The 23,940-nt window shown below is 53.7% G+C and overlaps 1 protein-coding gene across 1 annotated transcript in view; it reads right to left on the bottom strand.

The window, feature by feature from the left end:
• The window catches only part of HS3ST3A1 (heparan sulfate-glucosamine 3-sulfotransferase 3A1), a 40,991-nt gene extending 29,852 nt beyond the window's left edge, over nucleotides 1-11,139 (bottom strand). Inside the window, exon 1 of the mRNA XM_049812698.1 lies at nucleotides 10,244-11,139. Within this exon, the coding sequence (XP_049668655.1) occupies nucleotides 10,244-10,815 (572 nt within the window). The 5' untranslated portion in view covers nucleotides 10,816-11,139. The remainder of the gene's footprint in view (nucleotides 1-10,243) is intronic.
• Between the last annotated feature and the right edge of the window lie 12,801 nt (nucleotides 11,140-23,940).

The following is a 23,940-nucleotide window of genomic DNA, read 5'->3' as shown; positions in this document are numbered from 1 at the left end:
AGCAGAAGCAAACCCCTGGGTCCCCAGCTGAGGCTTGGGGACTCCCTCAGGTGGACTTTGCTTCTGGTCCCTCATGCTTAACAGCTCCTGATGCATCTTTCTTTGCTAAGCACTTCTGGAGCCCTTTTAGAGCCTTTTAGCCAAAAACCTTCCACAGCAGCCAGTTTCACAATTTAATCTCAAGCTGTTTGAAAAAGTCCCTTTTTCTGCTTCTTTCCAACCTGCTGCTGATAGTACAGATGGAGACATGAGAAGGATGGCTGCTGCCTTCTCAGCCACCCCATGAAATCTCCCTCTCAGCAGCTTCTGGACCCAGGCTGCACGGAGTCTTTAGCAGAGCTCAAGAGCTCCCTTCCTGGGAGAGTTTCAGAGCTCACAGCCACTCCATAAATACAGCACATGAGTTCAGGGGAGGAGGAAACGTAAGATGGACAGGGAGCACCCAAGGAGATAAAGATGCAACTAAGTGGACTTCCAGACATAGCCAACGCTGCGACAGCAGGGGAGCTGGAGGAGCGACAGCCCCCAGCCCAGAGGGAGGTGGAAAGGGCTTTCCCAGCACGTGGTAAGCCAAGTCACCTCTAACAAGTTGGCAGAGCAAGAAATCCAGTAACCCCCCCATGAGCTAAGGCTGCAGGGAGAGCTGGTCACTGCTCCCGCTGCCCCTAATGCAGCCAGGCTGGGGAAAAGCGAGCACCGAGGCACCACTGCATCCTTGTGCACACATGCCTGTGCTCAGCACCTTCCTCCTCCTCTTCCTCCCTACGGCCCTGCCCTGCTGGGGAAGCTGGTTGGGACAGGGCACACAGGGCAGCCAGACATTGGTGGAACCAACATGCCCAAGCCGGGTCTCACCAAGCCCCGCACAGGAGACGGCTGAACCAGCTCTCGACCCCAAACCACGCTCCTGTCACCCAGCTCTGCATGCAGTGAGATTTGGCTTTCAGTTTTTCCTTCTTTAGAGATGATGAAGGAGCTAACACCCGTTGTCACACAGGTGCAAGACTGATAAATACCAGGCAAACATTTATAGGCAAATATTAATATTCACACAGCACAGTTCAGCAGTGCAAGAGGGCAGGATTATCGTACAACATTACCTTTATCCCTTGCCGTGACATGCAGCTTTTGCACAGAGAAAAACCCTAATCACCTTGCAGACCAGAAGAAAGACCACTTCCCAGCCATCAAAAGCCAACTGCCCCGAGCCCCATGGTGGGTCTCTGCCAGCAGCAGGGTGCCCACAGGTCTGTGGATGGGGAACAAAGACGACTGGAGCCAGCTGAAACCACAGAGTTAATTTTTAGAGGCAGAGACTAGAATTACCTGAGCTGGAACTTAGCCCGGACATGGGGACTAGTCCCCTCAACCCTTGTAAGAGGAGTCAGCGGAACTTTCCGTGACCTTCAGCATGAGGAACAGGTTGAGGAGCAGAGCAGCACTGGGGGGACACACGGCTGATGCTGAGGGAAGCTCAGTACATGCTGAACCCCCATCGCCAATGCTTGTACCAGCCAGCCTCCCTTCCTACCACAGTTAGAGGAGACCAACAGCAGCATGGAGCTAGACGCCAGGAGGTCCTAGGTGCTAAGTCTTGCTCTGCCAGAGGCTCTGGGTGCTTTTCTGCCTGTTTTCCCACTGGTAGAGGGGAATGTTCTCTGTTCCCCCCCCCAGTGCTGATGGCCGTGGCACGGCACTAACCCAGGGACCAGTCGCCAGACACGGGGGGGGGACGGCAGTGCCATGGCTCTGCCAACACCTCCTAACACAGCATGGCTTTGGAAAGTGAGAAACACCACGGCTGAGGCCGCTGACCCAGCGTTTGTGTCTCAGAGGAGGGAGATCTCCCCCACTTCTGGCTTTGGCACATCATACAGCCTCCTCCTGCCGTCACCAGTTTTACCTATGCAAATCACAGCACGTTAATGGCACAACACTAATTGCACCCAGGGTACCCCACTGCTCCCCCTGTCCAGGCCTGGGGACCCCCCGTGAGCACAGGTCCGACAGGAGCAAGGGAAAGCCTTGCTGCATCGGGTGACCCAGGGTCCTCCCAAACACCTTTTTACTGAGGCTTAAAGCAAAACTTGGCAAGGCACAACCTGGAGTCCAGCAACGTTTGAGACCAAAGGGATTTAAGGAGCAAATTTCCAGCCAGGGAAAAGGACTCCGGAACTGACAAAGTCCAGATCCAAAATGGGCAAAGCAGAATCTCCAGGTGGAATGTTACCGGGGCTCAAAGCACATCAGCAGGGTGGGGTCACTGATCCTGGAGCATGTTTTTGGGGGTCTCAGCCAAGCCAGGCCACCTCCTCAGGCTCTCTGCACAGCACTCCTCCTGGGCCATCACATCTCCTGCCTTTCACTCACTAACCCTGTGCCGGAGGGGTCAGGACACAGAGCTTCCCTCAGGTGGGAAATCCAGATGTTTTCTCACTTGTTTTGCCCTAGGCTGGAACATGCCAACGCTTGGGAATTTCTCCCCAAAAAGGGCTTCCCAAACATTCCAGGCAGCACAAAAGTGCTTAAATAATGCTGAAAGATGTTGGTTTATGATACTTGACATCACAATACAATACCATGAAAGCAGAAATGAAATGTTAATGACAAAACACAACACTTCAGAGCCCAAAGATGCACACGTGAGCATACACACACACAAACCATCAGATAAACACGGAAGTCAAAACAATTGGATTTGATATTTTCCCATAAAAGGCTTCCCCAGAGAGCACAAGCTGCAGGAGGGAGCCCTTTTCCAACGGCGATGTCAGAACAAATCAGCCCGGCTTTTTTGAAATTTTCAGCAAAAAAAGATCCCACTAGAGAGAGAGATATAAATAAATAAATAAACAGCCAGCTTCCCATCATGATGTTGCACTTGAACATGAATATCTCTCACCAGGGGAAGGTGTGGGAAGGGAGGTTGTGGTCAGACCTGATCTGACTGTTCACATCCCAGTTTCCAGCCACTGGCTGCACTCAGGAACTGGAGCTGAGTGGTGTGGCCGGGGCAGGGGAGGCTGCTCCATCTCTGGCTAACAGCTGGGAGCCAGGCAGGGTCCCGCTGAAGCTGCTGTGCTGGCAGCCATGATCTGCATGGCTTTGTGCAAGCAAGGTACCCAGATGCCTGGAGTTGCCCAGGTGGGATTTTCTCATGCAATGCTTGGGCACGGCTGCTCGACAGCGGGGAAAACAGCCACATGAGGTTTCCAAAGCTCCCCTGGGACAGCAATGGGAAGTTTCTCCTCCGTCTCCCGCCAGAGATGTACCCGGCAGCAGCCTTGAGCCTGGGGGAGTTTGAGCAGGGATCTTTATATCTCTGCAACAGATGGTGTTGCAACAGAAAGAGCACGTTATGAATCTCCTCACTTCCAGGAAGCAAGAAGGATGGTCTTGCCATGCACGAAGGGAACCGGTGATTTCTTTTGCTGAAAGATTTCCTCCTGCAGCATCACATCGTTTGATGAAAGAAACGCCAAGAATAATTCACTTCCTCGAGCAACTCTATTTATATTCTCACTGCGGGCACCATCCTGCTCACATACCCCCACCAGGGAGTCGCAAAGGCTCAGGAGGGTGCAGTCTGGAGGTTAACATGTTTAACTCCAAACCATGAAAACCTGTATTTCCCAGGAGGTGGGTTATGCAGGAGACAGGCAGAGACACCGGCCACTGTCACGATCCCCAGGATGGCCCCGGTCCTACAGACCTTGCATGAACAGCCCCACTGACCCACACAGGGCTTCGTAATGGGGTAAGACCCCAGTATCCAACCCCAGCAACACAACCTTAGCTGCAACCTAATCCACTTCCTTTCCAGAATACCTGCACGTAATGAGAATTTGCAAAGATTTATGGCCACAACAACCACCTCTGCTCCCCCTTGCCAGCCTCTGCTGTTTCCCTGTGAAAGCAGTTTGGGTTACCTCAATATTCTCCAGGGGAAAGCATAATTAACAGCTCAGGAGTTTTAATGCCTACGTCAGGGAAGGGGCTTGCAGCGGGTTTATTCTCAGGTTTTCTGATCACTTGTTGTTTGCTCCAAACTCTTTGGAAAGGCACCAGCTCTCTTCCCCCTCCCCAGACCTAACTGCTCTTATTATAGACTTCAAAAGGTCAGGATGAAATCCTAGCTCAGTTGCAGTGAACAGACATATCGGTGGTGATGGTGTGACCAGAGCACGGCCCCGGACCCCAGACTCAACATAATTACTCCCAGGAGCCCCCCCCCAAAGGCAGCAAAGCCAATGGCAGGAGGACAGGCTACATGCATAGGTGGGGATTTGCAAGATCTGACCTTAAAGGAGGACTAGTGGTTTAAGCGGGGTGAATCTGCTGCTTCTCTAAAGAGTATCACAATTTTTGCCATAAATGGGCTCTCGCGCCAGCCAGCTGGAGCTTTGCACTGCTTTTCACGAGACCCAGCTCTATGAATTTAACTGACAAAATCTTGGACAGTTGAGGCCATATTTTCAAGATTGCTCAGCACCAGCAGGCACGGCCAGGGGAGCCCCAGTTTCCAAGCGCCCCAGGGCCAGGCAGAGCCGTGGGGTGGACGAGGAAGGTGCCAATGCCCTCGAGCCACCCGCGCCCCAGGGACCGGGGCATGAATCAGTACTGAAGATGAGGATGGGGTCTATTGACTTCTGAACCTCCCCAGTATCTCCCCGTGCAGACCGCAGGATGTGCCGAGAGAAGAGTCCAATAAAATCGTAAAGTACTTATTTTGATGCTTTCTAATGGGAATGGGGTTGACATCTTATATGCCAACTCAGGAGCTCACCCCATCATCAGGAACAGATACGAACACTGGACATGAACTTCTTCATTAACAGAAAACAGAAGTGATACATATAGATGCAAAATGCTTAAAAGAACCACCCAAAATAATAATGCTTTGGGGTTTATTTAAGGAGTAAGAGGAGAGCCCAGCCCCAGCTCTTTGCAGTTCAAACTTGCGAGGGGTGTGTGCCTGGACAATGCCATCCCTGGATGGTGCCATCCCTCAGGTGTGCACACTAGATGGCAGTCCTCCTCGCCACGAGAGGTCAGCGAGCCGAAGCTGTGCCGAGGCTGCAGGACCTCTGCCAGCAGCTCTGGCAGGATTCACCTGCTTTGGGTGTTAATTAACCCACAGCATAGTCCAGCAAGCTCAGACTCCATAGAGCACCTCATTTCTGCACTGAAGTGCCACCGACTCAGAATCCTGCAGCACAGGGCAGTGACTTCTTCCCACTTTACAGATGGGCAAACTGACACACCAAGGCATCTCTCCAGCAGTAGGGTACCAACCTTCAAACTATTTCAAATTTTTACCGAAATGCCTTGGAATATCCGAGTCCAGATCATGCACAAAGGCAGCAGCAAAGCACTTGAGCAGCAGAACCAGTTACTGTCTTTTTACAACAGACTGAGCGACCCCAGCCCTGATCTCATCGGCATTTTCAACGCACTCCTTCTTGCCCTTTGCTCTTCCCCAGCAAGGTGAGGTCCCTTCAACCACCCATAAACCCACCTCATCCTCCATCTCCAATGGCTCCTCGGCCAGGAGACCCACGCTGCCTAACCAACCAACAAAGTCTCCACTGTCTTTGCGCCTGTCTCAGCCTATATCCACCTGTTGTTTACAGTGAATTACCTGCACTTTGGGGCCAAGACCATCTTTTGTTCCCTTTTTATACAGCACCTGGCACCATGAACTCAATATGGGGAGGTATCTGATTACACAGCTAATAAATAAACAAGGACCTTGATCCTCTTCAGCATGTGGTTGTCCAAGGCTGCAATTTCCAGAGGAACTGCTGCAAGGCTGTGCTTGATGCTGTCAGTAATTCAGATGTGTTTGGGAGACGAGATGTTCCCAAGATGATGAGCAGGTGCTGCTAAACCAGACCTTCCTACAACCAAGTGTGCATGCAGCAGGGAGCAGAAAACCCAAACCGGCTCAAACTTGATGTCCAACGGCACAACCCATGTTCTGGGCTGGGCACACCCTGAACACAGTCAAAGACCTGGTGTTTCTTGCAGAGGCTGCAAGGCTGGCTGAAGGAGGGTGAGGCAGAAGATCACTTTAAGGCAACTACTGCTACAGCATCTCCCTCCCGCAGAGGGTTTTGCAACAAGGTCTTTCCTCCTGATGGCCGTCTGGTCCTGCTCCATCTTTCATGAATTGTACTCCCTCCCCTGAAGTCTCTCTCCCCGGCATCATCCACACAGTCCTGCCCCCAAAGCCTGTGCTCCTATCCTCACTTCCACGCTTACAAAGCGCTCCTGGACTGTGCTGCTGAATTACGGTGACCACAAAACCCCAGGGAACTCCAGACCATCCGTTGCTACAGGAGCAGCCCGACTCCTCCATCCCCAGGGCTCCGATTTCACCATCATTTGAGGCACAGAGCACGGGAAACGGCACAAGGTGGGATGCAGCAGCTCCCAGCTGCTGGAAGCATGTCCTCCCCCTAAACAAACCTCCTCTTCCTCCATCCCAGACTTCTTCAGCAACTGGGATGTTCTCTGTTCCCTTTGACTCGGAAACATCAGTGCTGCCTAGATTAGATAGAAGGAGGGGGGCAGGGAAAAAAAGCCTTGGAGAAAAATCCCAAGAGGACATTAATTAGGAGACAGAACTCCCCAGCTCTGGAAGCATCAGGGATGAGCGATACTTAAACTCCCAACCTGATGGAGTAACTTTGAATCATCTTTCATCTTCCCCTGGATCGGGTGTAATCTAATGACATTAGCTTGGCTTCACTCTAGTGAAATTGGCATCGGTGCTATAGAGGCAGGGAGATTAAAACATATGAAATAAATGTTCCTGGGGTGACTGACAGTATAATGACATTCCAACAGGCAGCTCAATCAGCGCGAGACTAACAAAGGATTGGAGGGAACCAGCCAGACTCGCAATATCACCCGCAAATACAGATTTTCTTTTTTTTTTTAATCCAGACTTTTTTTTTTTTTTCACTTGACTGGCTTAGCCCCTATTCTTGGGAGTTTTCCCCAGGCTGTATACAGCCATATTTGGGGGGGGGGGGGGGGGGGGGGAGATGGCAGTTGAACTCTACTAAAACCCATGCTCACCTGCTATTGAACTCTGTTAGCTCAATAGCCTTGTTCAGGACTGGAGCGGAGATTTCTGTGCTGGGAAGTCAATGCGAGCATTGTGGGCTGCCCCCTCCCTCCTTTTGTCCCCATACGAAGAGAGGACTTGTAAATCCGAAACGGAGAAAGCTGCTTTCGGCACACAACTTCCCTTGATACTCAACCCACACGCGAGCACACATGGAGGTGTCACACTTACCAAATTAAATCACTCAGATTGTTTTTTATAACACCAGCCTCTCAGTAGGACAGCTGCCTTCTTACACAGGCACAGCTCAGGCTGTAAGAGCTGAGCAGTTATTCCACTTGATTTAATGGACAGTGTTTTCGTGCATTCTGTGGCACCCCAGTAGGTGACAGGACTTTCACGTGCCAAGCCTGTGCCTCATGAGCCGCTGCCCCACAGGTACCACCATCTAACCGGCCGCTTCAGGAGCATCATCCTGCTGCTGCAGCCACAGCTCAGCCCCCTGTTCATCCCCCTCTCACACCGTATAACAAGCAGCTGTTACGGGAGCTGCTCTTTTGTTTCCAGGAAGAAGCGGGGTCCCCCTCGTGCCCGAGACCCCCACAGCCAGCCTGCCATGGTCCTGGTGTGACATCCTTGTGACAGCCCACCTCTGGGCTCCAGTGACAACGGCATCGACCATCAGCCGCGAAGGCTGGGTGACTTTTCCCCGTCTGCAAGCCTGCGCCGCTGCAAACAGCCAAGAGCTTTTTGTTCCCTTGAACAGGGCGCTCGCTGCCCGCGCCGGCTTCCTGCGGGCGCTGAAAGCAAACCCAAGTGTTTATACCTTGTAATGATGCTGTTTAGTCTGACTGCTGGGAAACAGAAATGCACGTGAAACCTAAGCTTCTGATGCCAAAGATAAGAAATCAGGACCCCTGGCAAACATCTGGCGATTTCCCCGGCACCGAACCCTCATCAAAGATTACAGCAAACCCATGGAGAGAGACAGATATTTTTTTAAATGTGTATTTATAACAGGCTGGTAACTGGTTACCAGCGGGCTGACACCGCAGCTCTGCCATCACGCCGGGACTCAGTGTGTTAGTAAAGATTACTCATACAAGCAAAGCCGGCAAGATTAGGTCTCAAAGGAATAATCCCATACAAAGAATTCACTGTACCTCAGCCTCCACAGGGCTAATAAAAAAAAAAAAAAAAGAGGTGAAATTCAGTACATCAAATACCAGAACAAACAAACTGCAGCAATTAATGGGAGAGTTCATGTACGAAATGCTAAAACATAATGATTACACAAACAGCGTGCAGGGCAGCACCTCGAATGAGCGAGAGCTGCAAGATCAAGACCAAACCTCTGGAAAATTAAATCCCCTACACGGAGGACTGTACTATGCCCTAAATGCCTGTGGCTCCTCCTCTGTCTAGGTCTACACTCCTCACTCAGGCACCGTTTCCAGAAGCGGGTCTATCCCACTGCCATCTGCTCCTCAAGGCTTCGAGAGCATCTTTGATAAATGAGCTTTTCTGCATATCCACCATAAATTTCAGTAGGTGCCACCCCAAAGCCATGTGTTTATTTTTCAAAGTCAAGACTTGATTAAAGTTCTTGAGGGTTTTCAGATTCGTTTTTAATGTTTCCTTTCTGATACAGGGTCAGCATGTGGAAATTGGATAAGCGCACACTAAAAATATAATTCTGTAGACAGCTTCAGCCCACACGAAAGGAAATCTTTCTTCTCCGAGAACCCACACTCTGCTGCCTGCAAAAACTCGGCGTGTTTCTGACACTGGCGGATACACAAGGAAGCTCATCACTTCCACGTGTTAAGACTTTTACATAAACACTCGGACTGTCAGTACTATCCTACTCCACATTTCAGTACTGTCACTGCGAGCTGAGCCAAAATCATCCTCTCCTCGCTGCTAATAGCTGGGCTTAACACAAAAGTAAAACAAGCTCCGGGGGTACCCGAAATCTTCTCCTTTTTGCTTGTTCATTCAAGAAAGCCACAAACACAGACACACTCTGCAAAAAAAGCAGTTTCGCCCCCACCCTAACCAATCCTTTCCATGGGAATCTGCCAGAAGACGCTCCTCTATTAACTTTAAAACACAGAAGGAAAACATCTAAACAACATTAATGAGAATCCTGCCCCTTGGCTTTAACGTTTACTGTCTCGTTTTAAAGGAGATGATAACCTTTTATTTGGTTTAATGAAACACTAACTAATTGAAAGAAGAACCCCATCTACCTTTTTGCTCGTTTCTTAGGCAAGGTGAGCGCGTGGGTTGCACTCCTGGAGCTGACATATTTGGGGTTATTCATTACCGGGCTGCTGAAACATTTCCATGGGAAATACGGTTTTTTTCTCCTCAGCGAATATAGGAAAGCTGCCTTTAACGGCTGCATCCCTGGGCTGGGAATTGCAGGAGGTGATCGTACGATGCTTTGCAAGGGGAGGCAGCCGGGGCTGTGGGGTGGCTTGGCTGGGAGTTAGGACGAGCCACAGGTTTTGCAAAGCTCCCCCCCGCCAAGAAAAGCGGGGAACAGCAAGAAGTTGGGGGGACTGTGCTCCTCGGGGGAGGGTTTAGTTCTGTCTCAGCATCCCCGTGCAGTCCCCAGGGCGATGGGGCACCCACCGTTCTTCCCATTGCCCCCGCCCCTCGCAGGCAGCACCCCGGGCTGCGGAGAGGCACCCCCGGGGGGACCCTGCACCGGGGCAGGAGCGCTGGGGGATGCGCTGGGCAGCGGGGAGGGAGGAGGGGTGGCGGGGAGGAGGGAAGAGGGTGTGGGGGGAGAGAAGGGCTGGGGGATTTGGGAGCAGGGACGGGAGAACGGGTGGAGGGGGGGGACGGGACGGGGGGGAAGACCGCCTGGGGAACCGCGGAACGGAGAAGGGTGGCCGGGGGAAGCGAGGCTGGGGGGTGCGGGGAGGGAGAAGAGGATGGGCGGGGGGGTCTGGGGAGCGGGGCCGGGGCTTCGGGGGGCAGCGACGGGGCTCGGGGCCGCAGGCGGGGTTGGGGCAGCGGGGCCGGGGGTCGGCAGACGCGGGCGGGCGGGCGGCGGAGGGGCTCGGCGGCCAGCGGGGGGCACTGCCGGCTCGGCCACGGCCCCGGCCCCGCCGCGGTGCCGCCGCCCGCCCCGGCCCGGCCCGTCCCGTCCCGTACCTGTACCAGGCGAGTCCCCGCTCGTAGTTGCGGTCGAAGAAGTGGGGCTCGGCGCCGACGGCGCGGACGTCGGGGTGCACCCGCAGGAACTCCAGCAGCGCCCGCGTCCCCCCCTTCTTCACGCCGATGTTGATGGCCTGCGGCAGCCGCTTGGTGCCCTCGCCCAGCAGCAGCGTCAGGGTGCCGGGCGTGCCCGCCGCGCTGCCCCCGCCGCCGCCCGAGCCGCCGGCCCGGCTCCCGCCGCCCCCGGCCGGCACCTCCTCGCCCGGCGCCGCCTCCTGCCGCCGCCGCCGCTGCTTGAGCCGCTGCAGCAGCCGCTTCCGCCGCGCCGCCGCCGCCTGCCAGGGGGGCAGCTCGGCCGAGCCCCCCAGGTACCCGCCGCCGCCGCCCTCCTCCTCCTCCGAGGCGGCGCCGGCGGCGATGATGGGTCCGGGCAGGGTCTGGCAGCGGTCGGCCAGGCAGTAGAAGACGTAGAGGGACATGAGGAGGGAGCAGAGCATCACCAGGAACTTCTTGAAGATGCTGCGGGGCAGCGGCTCGGCGGCGGGGGCGGCCGCCGCGCTCACGGCCATGCTACCCCGAGGCGGCGGCCGGGCGCCCTGGCCATGCTCCGCGGCCGCCCCCCGGCGCGGCCCCTCCGTGCAGCGCTCAGCGGTGCCGGGGGGCTGCGCGCTGCCGCATCCCCAGCGCGGGGGCCACGCCGCGGCGGCGGCGGCGGCGGCGGCGGCGGCGCTTCAGGGGGGCATCCCCCGCGGGCGGGGCGGGGCGGGGGTGGGTGGTTGGGGGGAGAAGCCGCCGCCCCCGCTGCCGTTCCGGGGCGGGGGGGGGGGGGGTGCGAAGCGGTGCCGGCAGCCCCGCCGGTGCTGGGGGCTCCCACGTGCGGCGCCCGCCGCGGCAAACTTCGGCGGAGACATCGCCGGGCGCGGGGCGGAGCGGGGCGGGCGAGGCGGGCCAATGGCGCGGCGGGGGCGGGGGGCAGAGCCGCCCCCCGGCCCGGCCCCGGCAGAGCCGAGGGGTGCGGGAGGCAGTGGGGGCTGCCCCCGGGAAACGGCTTCCGAGCTCCTTCGGGTGGAGCGGGGTGCGGGGGTGCCCCGGGAGGCTGTCCCGGGTGGGGGTTAGAAGGATGCGGGGGTGCCCGGGAGGCTGTCCGGGGGGTGCGGGGGTGCCCCGGAGGCTGTCCCGGGTGGGGGGTAGAAGGATGCGGGGGTGCCCGGGAGGCTGTCCCGGGTGGGGGTTAGAAGGATGCGGGGGTGCCCGGGAGGCTGTCCGGGGGGTGCGGGGGTGCCCCGGAGGCTGTCCCGGGTGGGGGGTAGAAGGATGCGGGGGTGCCCGGGAGGCTGTCCGGGGGGTGCGGGGGTGCCCCGGAGGCTGTCCCGGGGGGTGCGGGGATGTCCCGCAGGGCCGAGAGGGGATCTCGGTTCTCCACAGCTTGTCTCTGGATGCTGACTTACTTTCCAGCCGCCCGCTGGAGCTGCGGTAGGAAATCCACCCCGCCGCCCGCGGACAGGCTCATTTGTCAGCCGAACTCCGCAGGACTTTTCCGTTCAGCGTGTGCAGCGCGATGGGCCCGTGGTGTCCGTCTGACCGCACTGCATCCGCACTTTCTGTCCGTCCACTCCAGTTTTTGAACTACACGCAACCCCCTGCCCACCCCTCTGGTACCTGAGCACAAATTCCTGATTTGCCTGACCATCATATCCACCCCTACATGCACAAATACCTCTACCTGGAAGAACAGGCCCCCTTAAAACCAGTGCAACCACTGTCATGGGTGTAGAATACACTCTCAGTATTACAGCCAACAGTTGCACTAAGCACTGTGCTGAATACAGCACCGAAAGACCTGAAATCAGACTTTTCCCTGCTCACTTCAACAAATTACCCCTAGGCTGGCTGCGGAATCTGGCCCGCGGTTGGTAAGAAATATCTGCAAACGCAACACGACATTGCTCTCAGAATTTGGTCTTCTCCTTTGAGAGTACATAAAATGTGGAAATAGCTATCAGCTTCATGCCTCGGCTGCCTGATTCTAAGGGCTTCATTATTTCATTGCCTGTGGGAATGCCCTTTTAATTTGAAATGTTTGTCATAGATTATAGAATTTTTAAACAAACTTGCACATGAAACACTTGACTTAGATCTTCTTTTTGTCCCTTCTGTTTGGTGTGGACCTAGCTGAGGAATTAAACTTCAACTACTTGGAAATAAAGCTGGTGTATCCACAAATTATTCAATGAAAAGCAGGGGGGGGGGGGGTGGTGGTGGTGGTAGAAATTGCAATGAATAATAATCAGCCATCTGCAGAGCTGGCTGGCTAATAAAAGTGTGTTTCCAAATAGTAAACAGGCCAAAATTAATAACAAATGTTATTTGCAATGAATTATTCTATTAGATCTTCTCCCAACTTTATGACATTTTTCCTCTCTAAGCAAAGAAACTTATCTTGAATATATGGATTTCCAAATCCATACCCACCGCAGCTGCAACACAGCCAGATCACTTCATCTAAAATTAGTAAGCATAATTCCAACTCAGTATATTTGGTGGCTTCAAGATACTGTAGCGTTTCAGGTATTTCAATGCTTCAACATGTAAGTAGATGCCTGGTGTGATTTACAAAAGGCTATAAGCAGGTTAGGCCCCTAACACCTCTAGGCAAACTACTTACATCATTAGGAGCCTAAATGCCTTTATAAATCTGGGCTGTGATCCGCAGCTCATTGAAGTCAATGAAAAGACTTTGCTGACATCAATGGGCTTTGGAGTAGGCCCTGCAGAAGGAGCCCGATCAATGCAAAGTGGTTTGACTTCTTTATGCTGGTTATTATAATACTTTTTTTTCTAGGCACTTAGAACAATGCTACATTTTCTATTTGAATAAATAGTCATTTGAAGCAGAGAAAACAAGAAAAGGGAAGTGAAATTGGTGTGAAAGAGTGCACAGGGACGACGAGTGTTTAATGCTGTGATCGTATCGCAGGACTCATGTTTGCTGCTTTTTTCCTGGAAATATTGGTGAGAATCTCAGCTCGCCTCTAAAAAGTCACTAGTTGCCTAGGGAAAATATGACCAGAGTCTATTTAAAAAGTTTCGGTGTCTAGAAAGCAATAAGCCAAATATATCTGTGTTTAAAACAGCCTTACGATATTTAAGGCAATCTTGTGATTTTTTTCAGAACCTGACTCATCGTTTCTGCCTGCTGGGGCTGAAGGCACCGGTGGCTTCCAGCAGCCAGCAATAGCTCTCTGAGAAGGAAGGTGTCTTACCTGGTAAAAAGGGCGATACAGGGAAATAAAAGAGTGAATAGTTTCACCCCTCTCTCCCCCATATTGCTGCAGATTCTGCTAGTACAGCTGCAAATATGAGATTCCATACAGGTTTATTAGCAGGCTGGTTTTGTCCTTGTGTTTAGATAATTTCTCTCGGTGCAAAGACCATTCGGTGAACGCTGTGCTATAAAGCCAGAAAAATTGGGTGGCTGACGTCATGACATGCAGTTCCAAGAATTTACACCTCTTACCTGTTTTAGCCCTAAAGCAAAAATAACCCTTCTCAGGGATAACGTGGGGGTTTTTTAATGACATAGAGACTTGGAGCAAAAGGTGCTTTCCATTTTACTCAGCCTCTTACACAACTGACTTAACACTGTCAGCGCAGCCTCTTTCTTTTCCCCTTAAATTCCTGCCGCATTGATCGATCTAGCTATTTCAAAGCCTTTCCCTACACCCCATCCCAGACACCAGCGGGCCTTTCCCACAGCCTGGCAGCAGCGGGGTGCCTCGGGCTGCCGGGATCCCCCGGGGTCCAGGGGAGCTCCGCGTGCCGTGGCGGGCGCGTGGGCATGCGATCACCCTCCCCGGTGGGCTGGCAGGGTAGAGGCGAGCGCAGCCACCCCAGCTCGAAGGGCTGCGCATCGTGCCCGTGACTCACGGCTCCCTGGCACCGGCCCTGTTGCTGGCGTGGGCTCAGCCCGGGGATGGTCCTGGCAGGCTCTCCTCTGTCGGTCCTGTTTGCACTCGTTCCTTACCTTGCTCGGTCGTTCCTTTCTCCTTTTATCTATTTATTATTTTATTGCTCGCTTCCCTCCTGCCTCCCCCACACCGAGGAATGCTCCGCTCCACAAGTCGTTTCTGGTGCTGCTTCTGAGAGCAAGCGGGGCTCTTCTCCCAGCACGGCTGGTGCCAAAATCCCGCCTCCACCACCAGCAGCAGCCCGTTAGCAAGGCTTCCTATTCCAAATGGGCTGTTTTGGGATACCCTTCTTTTGGGGTCCCTTCATGGGCCACCGTGGAAACAGACCCGCTTACCAGGAGAGCCCTTCGGCAAGCGAGTCTGTAAAGGCTTAAACTCAGCAACCCAAATCCTCTGTCGCTTTGGCAAACAAGAACTGAAGCCTTCGCTTCCACTATCTGAAATTTCCAGGTGCTCCCGTACAATTGGGAAAGTGGCAGGCTTCCAGCTCGGATGCCTCGTGCATGCACAGCCTGCGCCAGCCCCACTGGGCCGCCTGTATTTTTTCCCCTTTCCCGGTGACCCGTAGCATAGATGGGATCAGGGGTTAAACTGGGAGTATGGTGGAAAAGGGACCGGGGAGCCCGAGGCTAGCATAGCTTAACAAATGATTATAAGGTCTGAAGGCAAAGGGAACCGCTGCCTGTCAGGAAGCTGCTGCCGAAGAAAACATCCCATTGTACCGGGGAGATGGAGTATGGGACAGAGGAGAGAGAAACAGATTGATAACCGAGGGGCGATGTGACCCTGCATGGGCTCCTTCAACAAAAGCCCCTTCATCTAAAATGAATAGGAACAATAGCTAATGGGGACAGGCCAGCACCAGCCGAGGATTTGAGAGCCCGGAGGAGAGGGAGGAGTCAATGGCGGGTCCTGTTTTACCCAAATCCTCTATTGATCTCGGTAATCTCCTGGGCTTTCCCCCCCTTGAAATCACACAGAAAGTTCAAGGACTTTTTGCCTTTGGATTGTAGGGACATGCATTGTCCTCGAGAGCCGGCGGGACCGGCAGGCGGTGAGGTGTGGCGTGGCGTGGGCTGGTGGGAAATGCCCGGGAGCGGGACTCAGGTGCCAGGGATGAGCTGCTGCTGTCGCCTGGGCAGCCCTGGGATGTCCCCAGCCCCAGGCTGGCAGTGGTGGCAGGAGGACTGTGGCTGCTGGCCTCATCCCAGCACTCCCAGGGTCCCAGGCAGGTTCCGGCTCCACCGAGCTTTTTGGGGCAGAGCACGGGTGGATGTACAGAGCCTGGCGCAGCGAGGTCCCAGCTGAATGTTCCTTAAAAAAGGAACTGTGGTCTTTCTCTTATGAGATCTGCAGAGCCCTCGTTAGGTGCAGCGTGTGCCGAGGGTGTACAGGGCAGCGGTGGACCCATGCGAGCACTGGGAACGGGAACTGCATCCCCACGGAGCGTCACCATGGGGGCTGAGCAGGTAGGGGCAGGTGCTGGAGGTGTGTTGGAGAGCCGAGCAGCATGTCCAGTGATGGGGGTTTCATTGAAAAGGTATCCTGAAATATTGAGCCATAGACACTAAAAATGTAGGGACAGGATTTTTCTTTTGTTTTTAATATTATTTTTTTTACTGGAAGGACAAGAGTATCCATAGGAAGTATCATATAGACCAGAAAAAAAAAAAAAAGAAAAAAAAGGCTTGAGGGAGTATTTTCAGCCTTCACTCACTTAACCTGACAAAATTACTTGGCCTGTTGCAGAATATGCGATGCCTGCACCCAAAAAACAAACACACCTGTGAGCAGAAAGTGGATGAAATCTTAGTCCTGCTTTGGCTGAGGCAGGAAGCAACATATCTCTGTACCTGACGTCTGGCCATGGCACTCTGTCCACCTTGTATCTGATACCTCCTGCCCAGCGGGGATGGAGAATAGGCCAACTTGATTAGAGAGCTGGCACAAGATGTGAGGACATCTGGGAGGCCTCGGCTCAGGAGCATGAATTAATAAGAACCGGTAAGAGAAGGAGACTGAATGGGATTCAAAGTCCCGATGGGAGCTCGGGACTGCCAGACGTGGCTGCCCGGCTGCTGCAGGCAGGGTCCTGATTTCCGGACCTGCCCTTCCCAACGTGGCCATCGCGCTCCGGGTGATGCTCCTGCCATAAAGGAGAGGAGAGCATGGCCTGGACCGGGGCACTTTGTCATGCACAATATAATCTAGGGGGCAAAAGGGCTGACGTTTAAATGATCTCTGTTTGTCCTTCCCCGAGATATACGGGCTGATGATTTATCTGGAGGGCCTCTGCAGCTCGTTAACGGCTCAGCCTCCCATGAAAGCAGCTGCATCAGTGTTTCCCAAAGACTGGAGTGGGCTACAAGACCCTCCAGGGCCAGCGGGACCGATCACGCCTCTCCCAGGTTTACTGAAGCCACAGCTCCCAGCAGTGGTTTTGGTGGCCTACCACTACTTCAGGCTGCTGTGATAGCGGAACAAGCTGGGAGGCAGCAGAGCCAGGCAGGGCGAATTCGACAGCCTTGGTGCTTTGCTGAGATGCTCAGCTGGGTGCCTGCTCGCCCCAGCTCCTTTTGCAGCACATGAAGTGACCGGGATCCTCACCGGTGCGCTGAGCCCACCTCTGGTGCTCAGCCAGGGGCAGGTCCAGACGAGGAGCAGCCCCATGGACCTCAGCTAGTGGGACTTACTGCAACCAGCAACCTCAGGGGACTGGCACTGCATCTGTCAGACTCCTCAGCCATCTAAAACACACAAGGTGCGTGGGGTACGTTGCCAGTCATGGACGACGTACCCCACAGGCACACAACCACCCACCCTGTCTGCATAAGGGAGGCTGTTTGCACCATGCTAATGGCTGCAGCCCCCCACCCCCACCCCCCCCGGCCCACCCCAGTGCACTCCAAGAGCCAGCAAGGTCCCCTTTACACCAGGCAAGCTGGTACCGTGGGGCCAAGGTGGGAGTTGCTTGGCTGCAAAGGGCTGTGAGCCCGAAGAGCAAGTACATGGAGAGGTCTAAGAGCTACACTGAGACGTCTGGGTGGTACATTGAGGAGTCTGGGTGCTGAGCTGAACGCTCATCTTGGCTTTTGTCAGATGGGGAAAGGCATTACGTCATTCTGGCTTGGCTTGAACAACATCTACCCCTCCCCAGGTGGCATAGGGCTGCGAGAAGCAATGGATTTCTGCCTGGAGAGCCAGGGCAGGTGGCAGAGATGAGGATGTGCCGTGCTCAGCACAAATCTGCACATAGGATTGTTGCGCACCTGAAGCGAGCTGTTACACCCAAGAGTGCTTATGTATCAGCAGCTCTCATCCATGAAAAGAATCACTCTTGGAGTAACCCAGCATCGGGCACGTCCTGAGACTAACGGCATGACGCCCTGTCTACACGTCCGTGCCTACAGCCAGGGGTGCAGGGTGCGCTATCCAGACACCCCAAACAGTGGGTTTGTTAGCTGGGCTGGCAAACCAAAATGATGAACACCTCCCCAGCATTCCCAGTGGTCCTCAGCCACTGCAGGCAAATATCTACAAGAGCTCTCCAAGGGAAACCCATAAACTGCTCCCTGGTATAGCTTTCTGAGGATCACTCCAGACAGCTATATTAGCTGGAACATGAAGTAGTTACACTCCTGCTGCTCTTCCAGTGCTTTTGAAACAGATACTTGTCTCTTTTATTACCTTTGTTTGTGTCTCGTTTTATTTGTGCGCTGCGTGCTTCATTGTGCTGGGTTTGATACAGTTGTGACTGGCTGCGGGTTGGAACAACAATAAATACCTTCCAGGCCTTTTGTGCTTTTTAATATTATTCTCTATTTTTAAAAAAAATGCCAAGCCAGACAATGAAAACAATACAGGGAAAATTAAACCCTAAATCTGCATTTATGGTTCGATATTAAACACACAGGGAAGGCTGGTTTCAAACTGTTGATAAAACTTTTTTTCCTGTTAAAAATGTGCTTTTGGGAAAAGTGGCTTGTTTCCTGGAAAAGGGTTGGCTTTGATGGAGATATCCTTGGTAAGGTTTTCCCAGTCCAGGATGGACATGCCAGCTGGAGAAAATGACTGCAAGGACCGGACTGGAGACAAGGTGCACCCTACGTGGAGATGGGAGATGCCCATGGCGCACGCACGTCTTGGTTCACTTCTCTCCTCATGAGCGAGTGTACAAAGCCTTCTCTCTCTGCAAAGGCTTAACTGAGCAGCTCTGAAGTTAAGGGCTTATTTGACTTTATTGGATATAAGCCAATGCTTGGAGAACATTGAGGGCTGATTCAGGCTCCTAAAGGGCTGGGAAAGGGCAGCACACTGGACAGAAGAGCCAGAGACCCACTGATGAAGGGCTGGGTGTAAAGCCCATGAGCTTGTCCCTTCACTGCAGGTTTGGTTTTAAGAGATAACTTGTCCTTTGTACAGCAATGGTATGTGTGGGGGTTGAAAGCAGAGGCATCGATTTGAGGCTCATGGCTTGCTCTTTCTATGTGATCCCTTTGAAATCTCCACACCCCACACCCCCCTTCAGGGGAGCTGAAACCACAGCTGGAAACAACTGGTCCAGCAACAGGACCTGAGCCCAGCGCCCCACCATGCTCCCAGGGCATTTGTAACACACAGAAAACACCGAGCCCTACAGTGTAACCAGCAGGCAGAGAGGGGCAACGATGTACCCCCAGCGAACCAGCCTCAGAGCGCGCAAATCCCCGGGTGCTGCAGAGGGAAGGGCACCGGCTTTGCCCCCTCCCCGGGAGACCCTGCGCTGCTGCTCCTGCTCCGTCCTGGCTGAGCGGAGCTGGTGACAGCTCCGCTTATTGGCTTTGCTGGGCTGAAGAGAGCACTTTAAAAGGAAGCAAAGCAGTAACATAGCATTAGTTCCTGCTGGAAGGGGGAACGAGAGACGCGCATTCCTGCCTTGTATGGGAAATTTGGCCTGCTTGCATCACCCCAGGAGTTTGGGATGAATACCGTATTCTTAGCATCCCATCCTCAGACAGCCCGCGCTCCTGCTAGGCGATGCTAAAAAACGCTGCCAGCTCTGAGATGGCTGTGCTTCAGCGGTGGGTGAAGTCACGCCTGGATAACTCGCTGAGGCTTTGAGACCGAGCTGGGTGATGGCTGAGCAACAGCGTCTGCTGCACCAAACCCACCAGAAAAATCCCCGGGGGGGCGAACCTGCCCTGTTGTGCATTTGGCAGCATGTCCGCACACACCTGCCAGTGTGTGCCGGCATGTTTATGGGGATTCATACCCACGTGCCAGCTCGCAGAGAAGCCCATCGCCCCACTGGGATGAGGTCTGGATAGGACTGGAGTGGGATGCAACTCTCAACCCCAAGAGCCAGCATCCCCCCGGGGAGCACCCGGCTGGCGATCGTGTCCCAGGCGCTGGAGGGTTTTGGAGGCAATCCCAGGACTGAGCTTTTGACAACTTGGGAGCACAACATCCCAGTGTCATTTTAGGCCTAATTTGCATGTTCAGCACGGCGCCAAGTGTGTAATTACTGAGCTGCGCAGGCAGTCGTCAGCTTGGCTGTTTCAAAACATTATCTTTAGTGCTTCACAAAACATAAGCAGACACCTTTCCCTCGACACAGCTGCATGTGAGGTTCGGCTGAGAGAAGCAGTGGGGTTGGGTGGAGGTTAGACAGCCTCAGTTGGACATGCCCAGGGAGACGTGGTCACCTCCTCTGCACAGGGAAGAGGGCTGAGATGAGGTCAGGTTAGTCTGAACACGTTGACAGCCAGCAACAGCTCTTCTTGGCCTCCACATCTGCCACGCAGTAACCAAATCTGGCACTTCTCAGCTCCCCCAGTCCTCAGGCTCCCCCTTCCCGCCCTCTCTACTCCCTTCCTGGCCTCCATGTTCACCCATGAGCCTTTCCCTCCCTCCTGGGAACTGTCAGAGGCACCTGCAGCAATATGCTGGGAGGGCTGTCACTACTGAAGGTGAGAAAAGCTCAGCCTTGAGGTTCCCCTTCATTTTGTGAGCTTGTGTCCCAGCTCAGAGGTATCCAGATAGATAAAGAAGGGAAAAGTCAAGCTCAGGATCCAGTGTGTGTGCGTGCAAAGGGATGCTCTTGTCTGTGTATAAGCATTTGTGTTGCAGACATGCACAAGAGGGCAGACGGAGGTGTGGGCATGCATAAGGTTGGGGGGAGCATCTGCATGTTTGCAACGTGCAAGGTCTATGCATCTCCATGTCATGCATATTTTTCACTGAGGGTTGTGTGTCTTCATAGGTTTCTCTGCATGGATGTTCACAGAAAAAGGGCCTCATACACGTTTTTGAAGACACAGCTATGTCTGGATGGGCATCCCATGCCAACAAACAACAGTAACTCTGTAGTTACTGAGCTGTGGTGAAAAGTGGCAGAGAAGACGGAGCATCATCATACATCTGTGTCACCACTAGATTTCTTCTCCCACCAGCCCCATTTCCCCATCCTGTGAGCTGAACAAGGGCATGGGGAAGGATGGGACAGATGCCCCATGCTCCTTCTAGTCAGGGTCAGCCAGAGAATGGGTTGCATTTTCGGCTTGCCTGTGTCTTTGCACCGGTGAATTTTTTTCTTTCAGTCTGCTAATATCAACAAAACCTGCCAGGGCACCTCATTGCTGGAGCTCCCTGAGAGCATATGCGACATACTTGGAGCATGCAGTCAGCTTTTCCAGCCAGTCCACACGGCCGGCATAAACTGTCTATGTACCGTCAGAAACCACTTTATAAACTCAGGACGGGAAGGAGATGATTGATGGCTCCACACTGGACATGACACAGCTTCTACACTTCCCTGTATTTATAATATTTGTGTATTGCCCCTACCTCAAAGCTTGACAGGGCTAGTCCCATTCACTTACAGATATGAATTTGGCACAGCCTGACATAAACTCCATTGCTTCGGGCCACCAAGGGAGAACCATTGTTATAAACTTTCTCCCCCCGCACCCTGCTTGGCCCCTTTTTTCCCCCCTTCCAGTCGCATTATTTCTTTACAAGCCAACAAGAACAGAACCAAATGTTTCACATCTGTTCTCACCATCCAGCCATTTGCATGAGAATCACGGTCAGTGTTTCAATGAGCGCAGCTCGCTGGCCGGCAATGGGGATGGAGCCGGCCACCACCGGCCCCTCGTGCTTCTGCCAGATGTCTGGGCTCCACACAAAAGAGACGGACCCGCGGCGTTAACAAATCACCTTCTTGCAGGATCTAATCGCTCTGGAGATATGGTGGGTGATTTTTCTTTCTGGATGGTGTTGTGGATCTGATCCTCACCCTTGGGTCAACCCTTTTGAACCTCCCATTTAAAGGGTTTGGTGGTGGCGTTCTAGTTTTCCAACAGCACCATCACCAAGGGAAGGTGGTGCATTGGCTGGGCTTAAGGCAGGGGCGGTTTTTCTTTAATCAATCAGTAATGATAATTTTAATGGTAGATCATCTCCAGTGATATGCCACCACTGGGAAAAGTCCTTGAAAAATATGCTAGTGTTTCACAGGGAGTCCCCATTAAAAAAAAAATAACAAAAACTCCACTAATCTGCTCTTCTTCTGCTTGCCAAAAGCATCTTCTCCCCACCTGCTCTTCACCTGCATCCCCTGCCCTGCCCCTTCTCCAGGCCTGTTCGGCTCCTGCCCCTGCCCTGAGCACTAGGGCTGGCAGCAAGAATTGGGGCTGCGATTTTTCGAAGCTGCTTGTTCTCTTTCCAGCCAGGCTGGGCATTATGAGCTGCTGGTGGTTGACTGATGCAGCAGCAGATGAAAGCCTTAAGCTGTCGACGTAAGCTGGCAAAAGCGCCTTGGAAATTGTAGCAGGGAAGTGTAGCATTGAAGCTCCTCCATGCCATTTGTCTCCCTCCCCATTTAGCTGATGCTCTTATTAACTCTCCAAGCCATGGGGTTCTCCCAGGAAAATTAATGTGTAAAGAGAAATTTTTAAGGCATTGCGGTCTGCAGGCCCTCTTCGGTTAAGGGCTGTGGTTCTGACCTCCAAGCAGCTCTGTACAGCCCCAGCAATGGCATCTCAGCCTTGGCATGGGGGATGTTGGATGGCTTGGTGCTTTCAGCTCTACTGGGACACTTGTGCATCTGAAAGGCTTCAAGGCTGGAATCATGTCCCAAAATGAAGGTTATTCCAGGTAGTAGTTATTGGGTACAGCCCGCTGGGTCTATGCACGAGACTGTCCTGCCTCAGGACGGTAAGCTGATCTCCATGTGCTGGCATCCGAGCCCTGCCTGTGAGGTTCACAGTCGTTCCCATGAGCTGGGAATCACCCCATGGGGATATTTGGGAAAGGCAGGGTGGCCCCACGGGAGCAGGCATCTGCTGGGGTCATGATCCCCAGCTGCAACATCCTCTTTTGGGCCTGTCCAAGCATTTAACTGTTTTGGAGGATTCCCAACCACAAAGGCAATACAGATTGTGTATTGATCCAGCTCCTTTCAGTCAATAGCTACAAACCACCCACAACCACAGCAAGGTCCTTGCAAGAAGAAAGGGCTGATCAGCATTATTGAGAGAGGGCTGGGCTGGGGTGCAGCTGCATTAGAGGGGTAGCAAAGCCCCACGAACTACAACGTGCCATGAGCCCCTGGCTCAACCTCAGCCCCATTAGGGTGGGCTGCACGCAGTTGGCCCATCTGAGCAACTTGCACTGACTTTGTGCCCACCTTGCCCTCCAATCCATGGTACAGGCTTTGAGAAAGGGCATTTTAGCAGCATGAAGGGCTGCATTTATCCACTCTGCACACCAGTGGTAGAACAAACGGCTGAAGGACTGGCACTGTGCTGCTCCCCCCAGCTCTGCAAGCACTACTGTGTCCATACCCTCCCCTTGCCTGCAGCAAACTCCCAGCAGCTGTGGATGTGCTGCCCTGGGGCAAAGGCAGTGCATGGGAAAACAGGCAGCCCCAGTACCTGCCAGTTCAAGGGCGATTGGCAGCAGAGATGGATGCCCTCAGCACCCCAGGAGCATCTCTACCAGCGTGACAGTGGTGGTCTGGGCAGGGGAGATGAGGCATAGACCCGGCTTCTCTGCCACCATGCAGAGCTGCCCATTCCAGTGCCACCATGGCTGTACAGACCCACCAGAGCCAGGGCTTGTGCTGTAGGATGTGGAGTGTGGTGCAGGTTTCCCTGCTTGGATATTGTCTCTGTGGGGCACAATTACATCTGTGGGTCAGAGCAAATCCCTGGGGGGATATGTGCTAACATACGTCCCTGTGAGCACTGCCACACTTTAATATCACCATGTATGAAGGACAGCATCGGGAAAGCCAAGCAATCTGCCTGTGTGTTCAACTGTGAGATGTGGAACAGGCAAGAGGGCAATTGGCATTGATGCCACAAGCTTTATAGCAGGGAAGGAGAAAATTCTGGAGGAAAGCATAGGCTGCTGGCTGTGTAAGTGAGAGGGGACAGTGCAAGGATGCAGGTCACCTCTGCATCACAGCTGGGGCTCTTTGAGGGCAGAAGGCACTGGCTGTCCCCACGCTGCTGTGGTCCACCCCGCAGCGTTCAGGTGAGAAAGTCCACGGCACTCAGTCACCAACCACGAAGGTGGTGGTATCTCTCCCAAGGTTTCCCCATCCATCACAGGGAGCAAGGTCCCTCTGCCATCAGCACTCCCACACTTGGAGCCCGTTCTGCTCCGCAGGCTGGGTGTCTCTGGCAGATGCGGGTGGGTGGCACCGTCAGGGACAGGGCTTTCTGTCCCAGCTCAAATGCA

This window comes from Accipiter gentilis, chromosome 10 (assembly GCF_929443795.1).
Source record: "Accipiter gentilis chromosome 10, bAccGen1.1, whole genome shotgun sequence".
Lineage (NCBI taxonomy): Eukaryota > Metazoa > Chordata > Aves > Accipitriformes > Accipitridae > Astur > Astur gentilis.
Note: the sequence above shows the minus strand (reverse complement) of the source record. Positions and strands in the feature narration are given on the sequence as shown.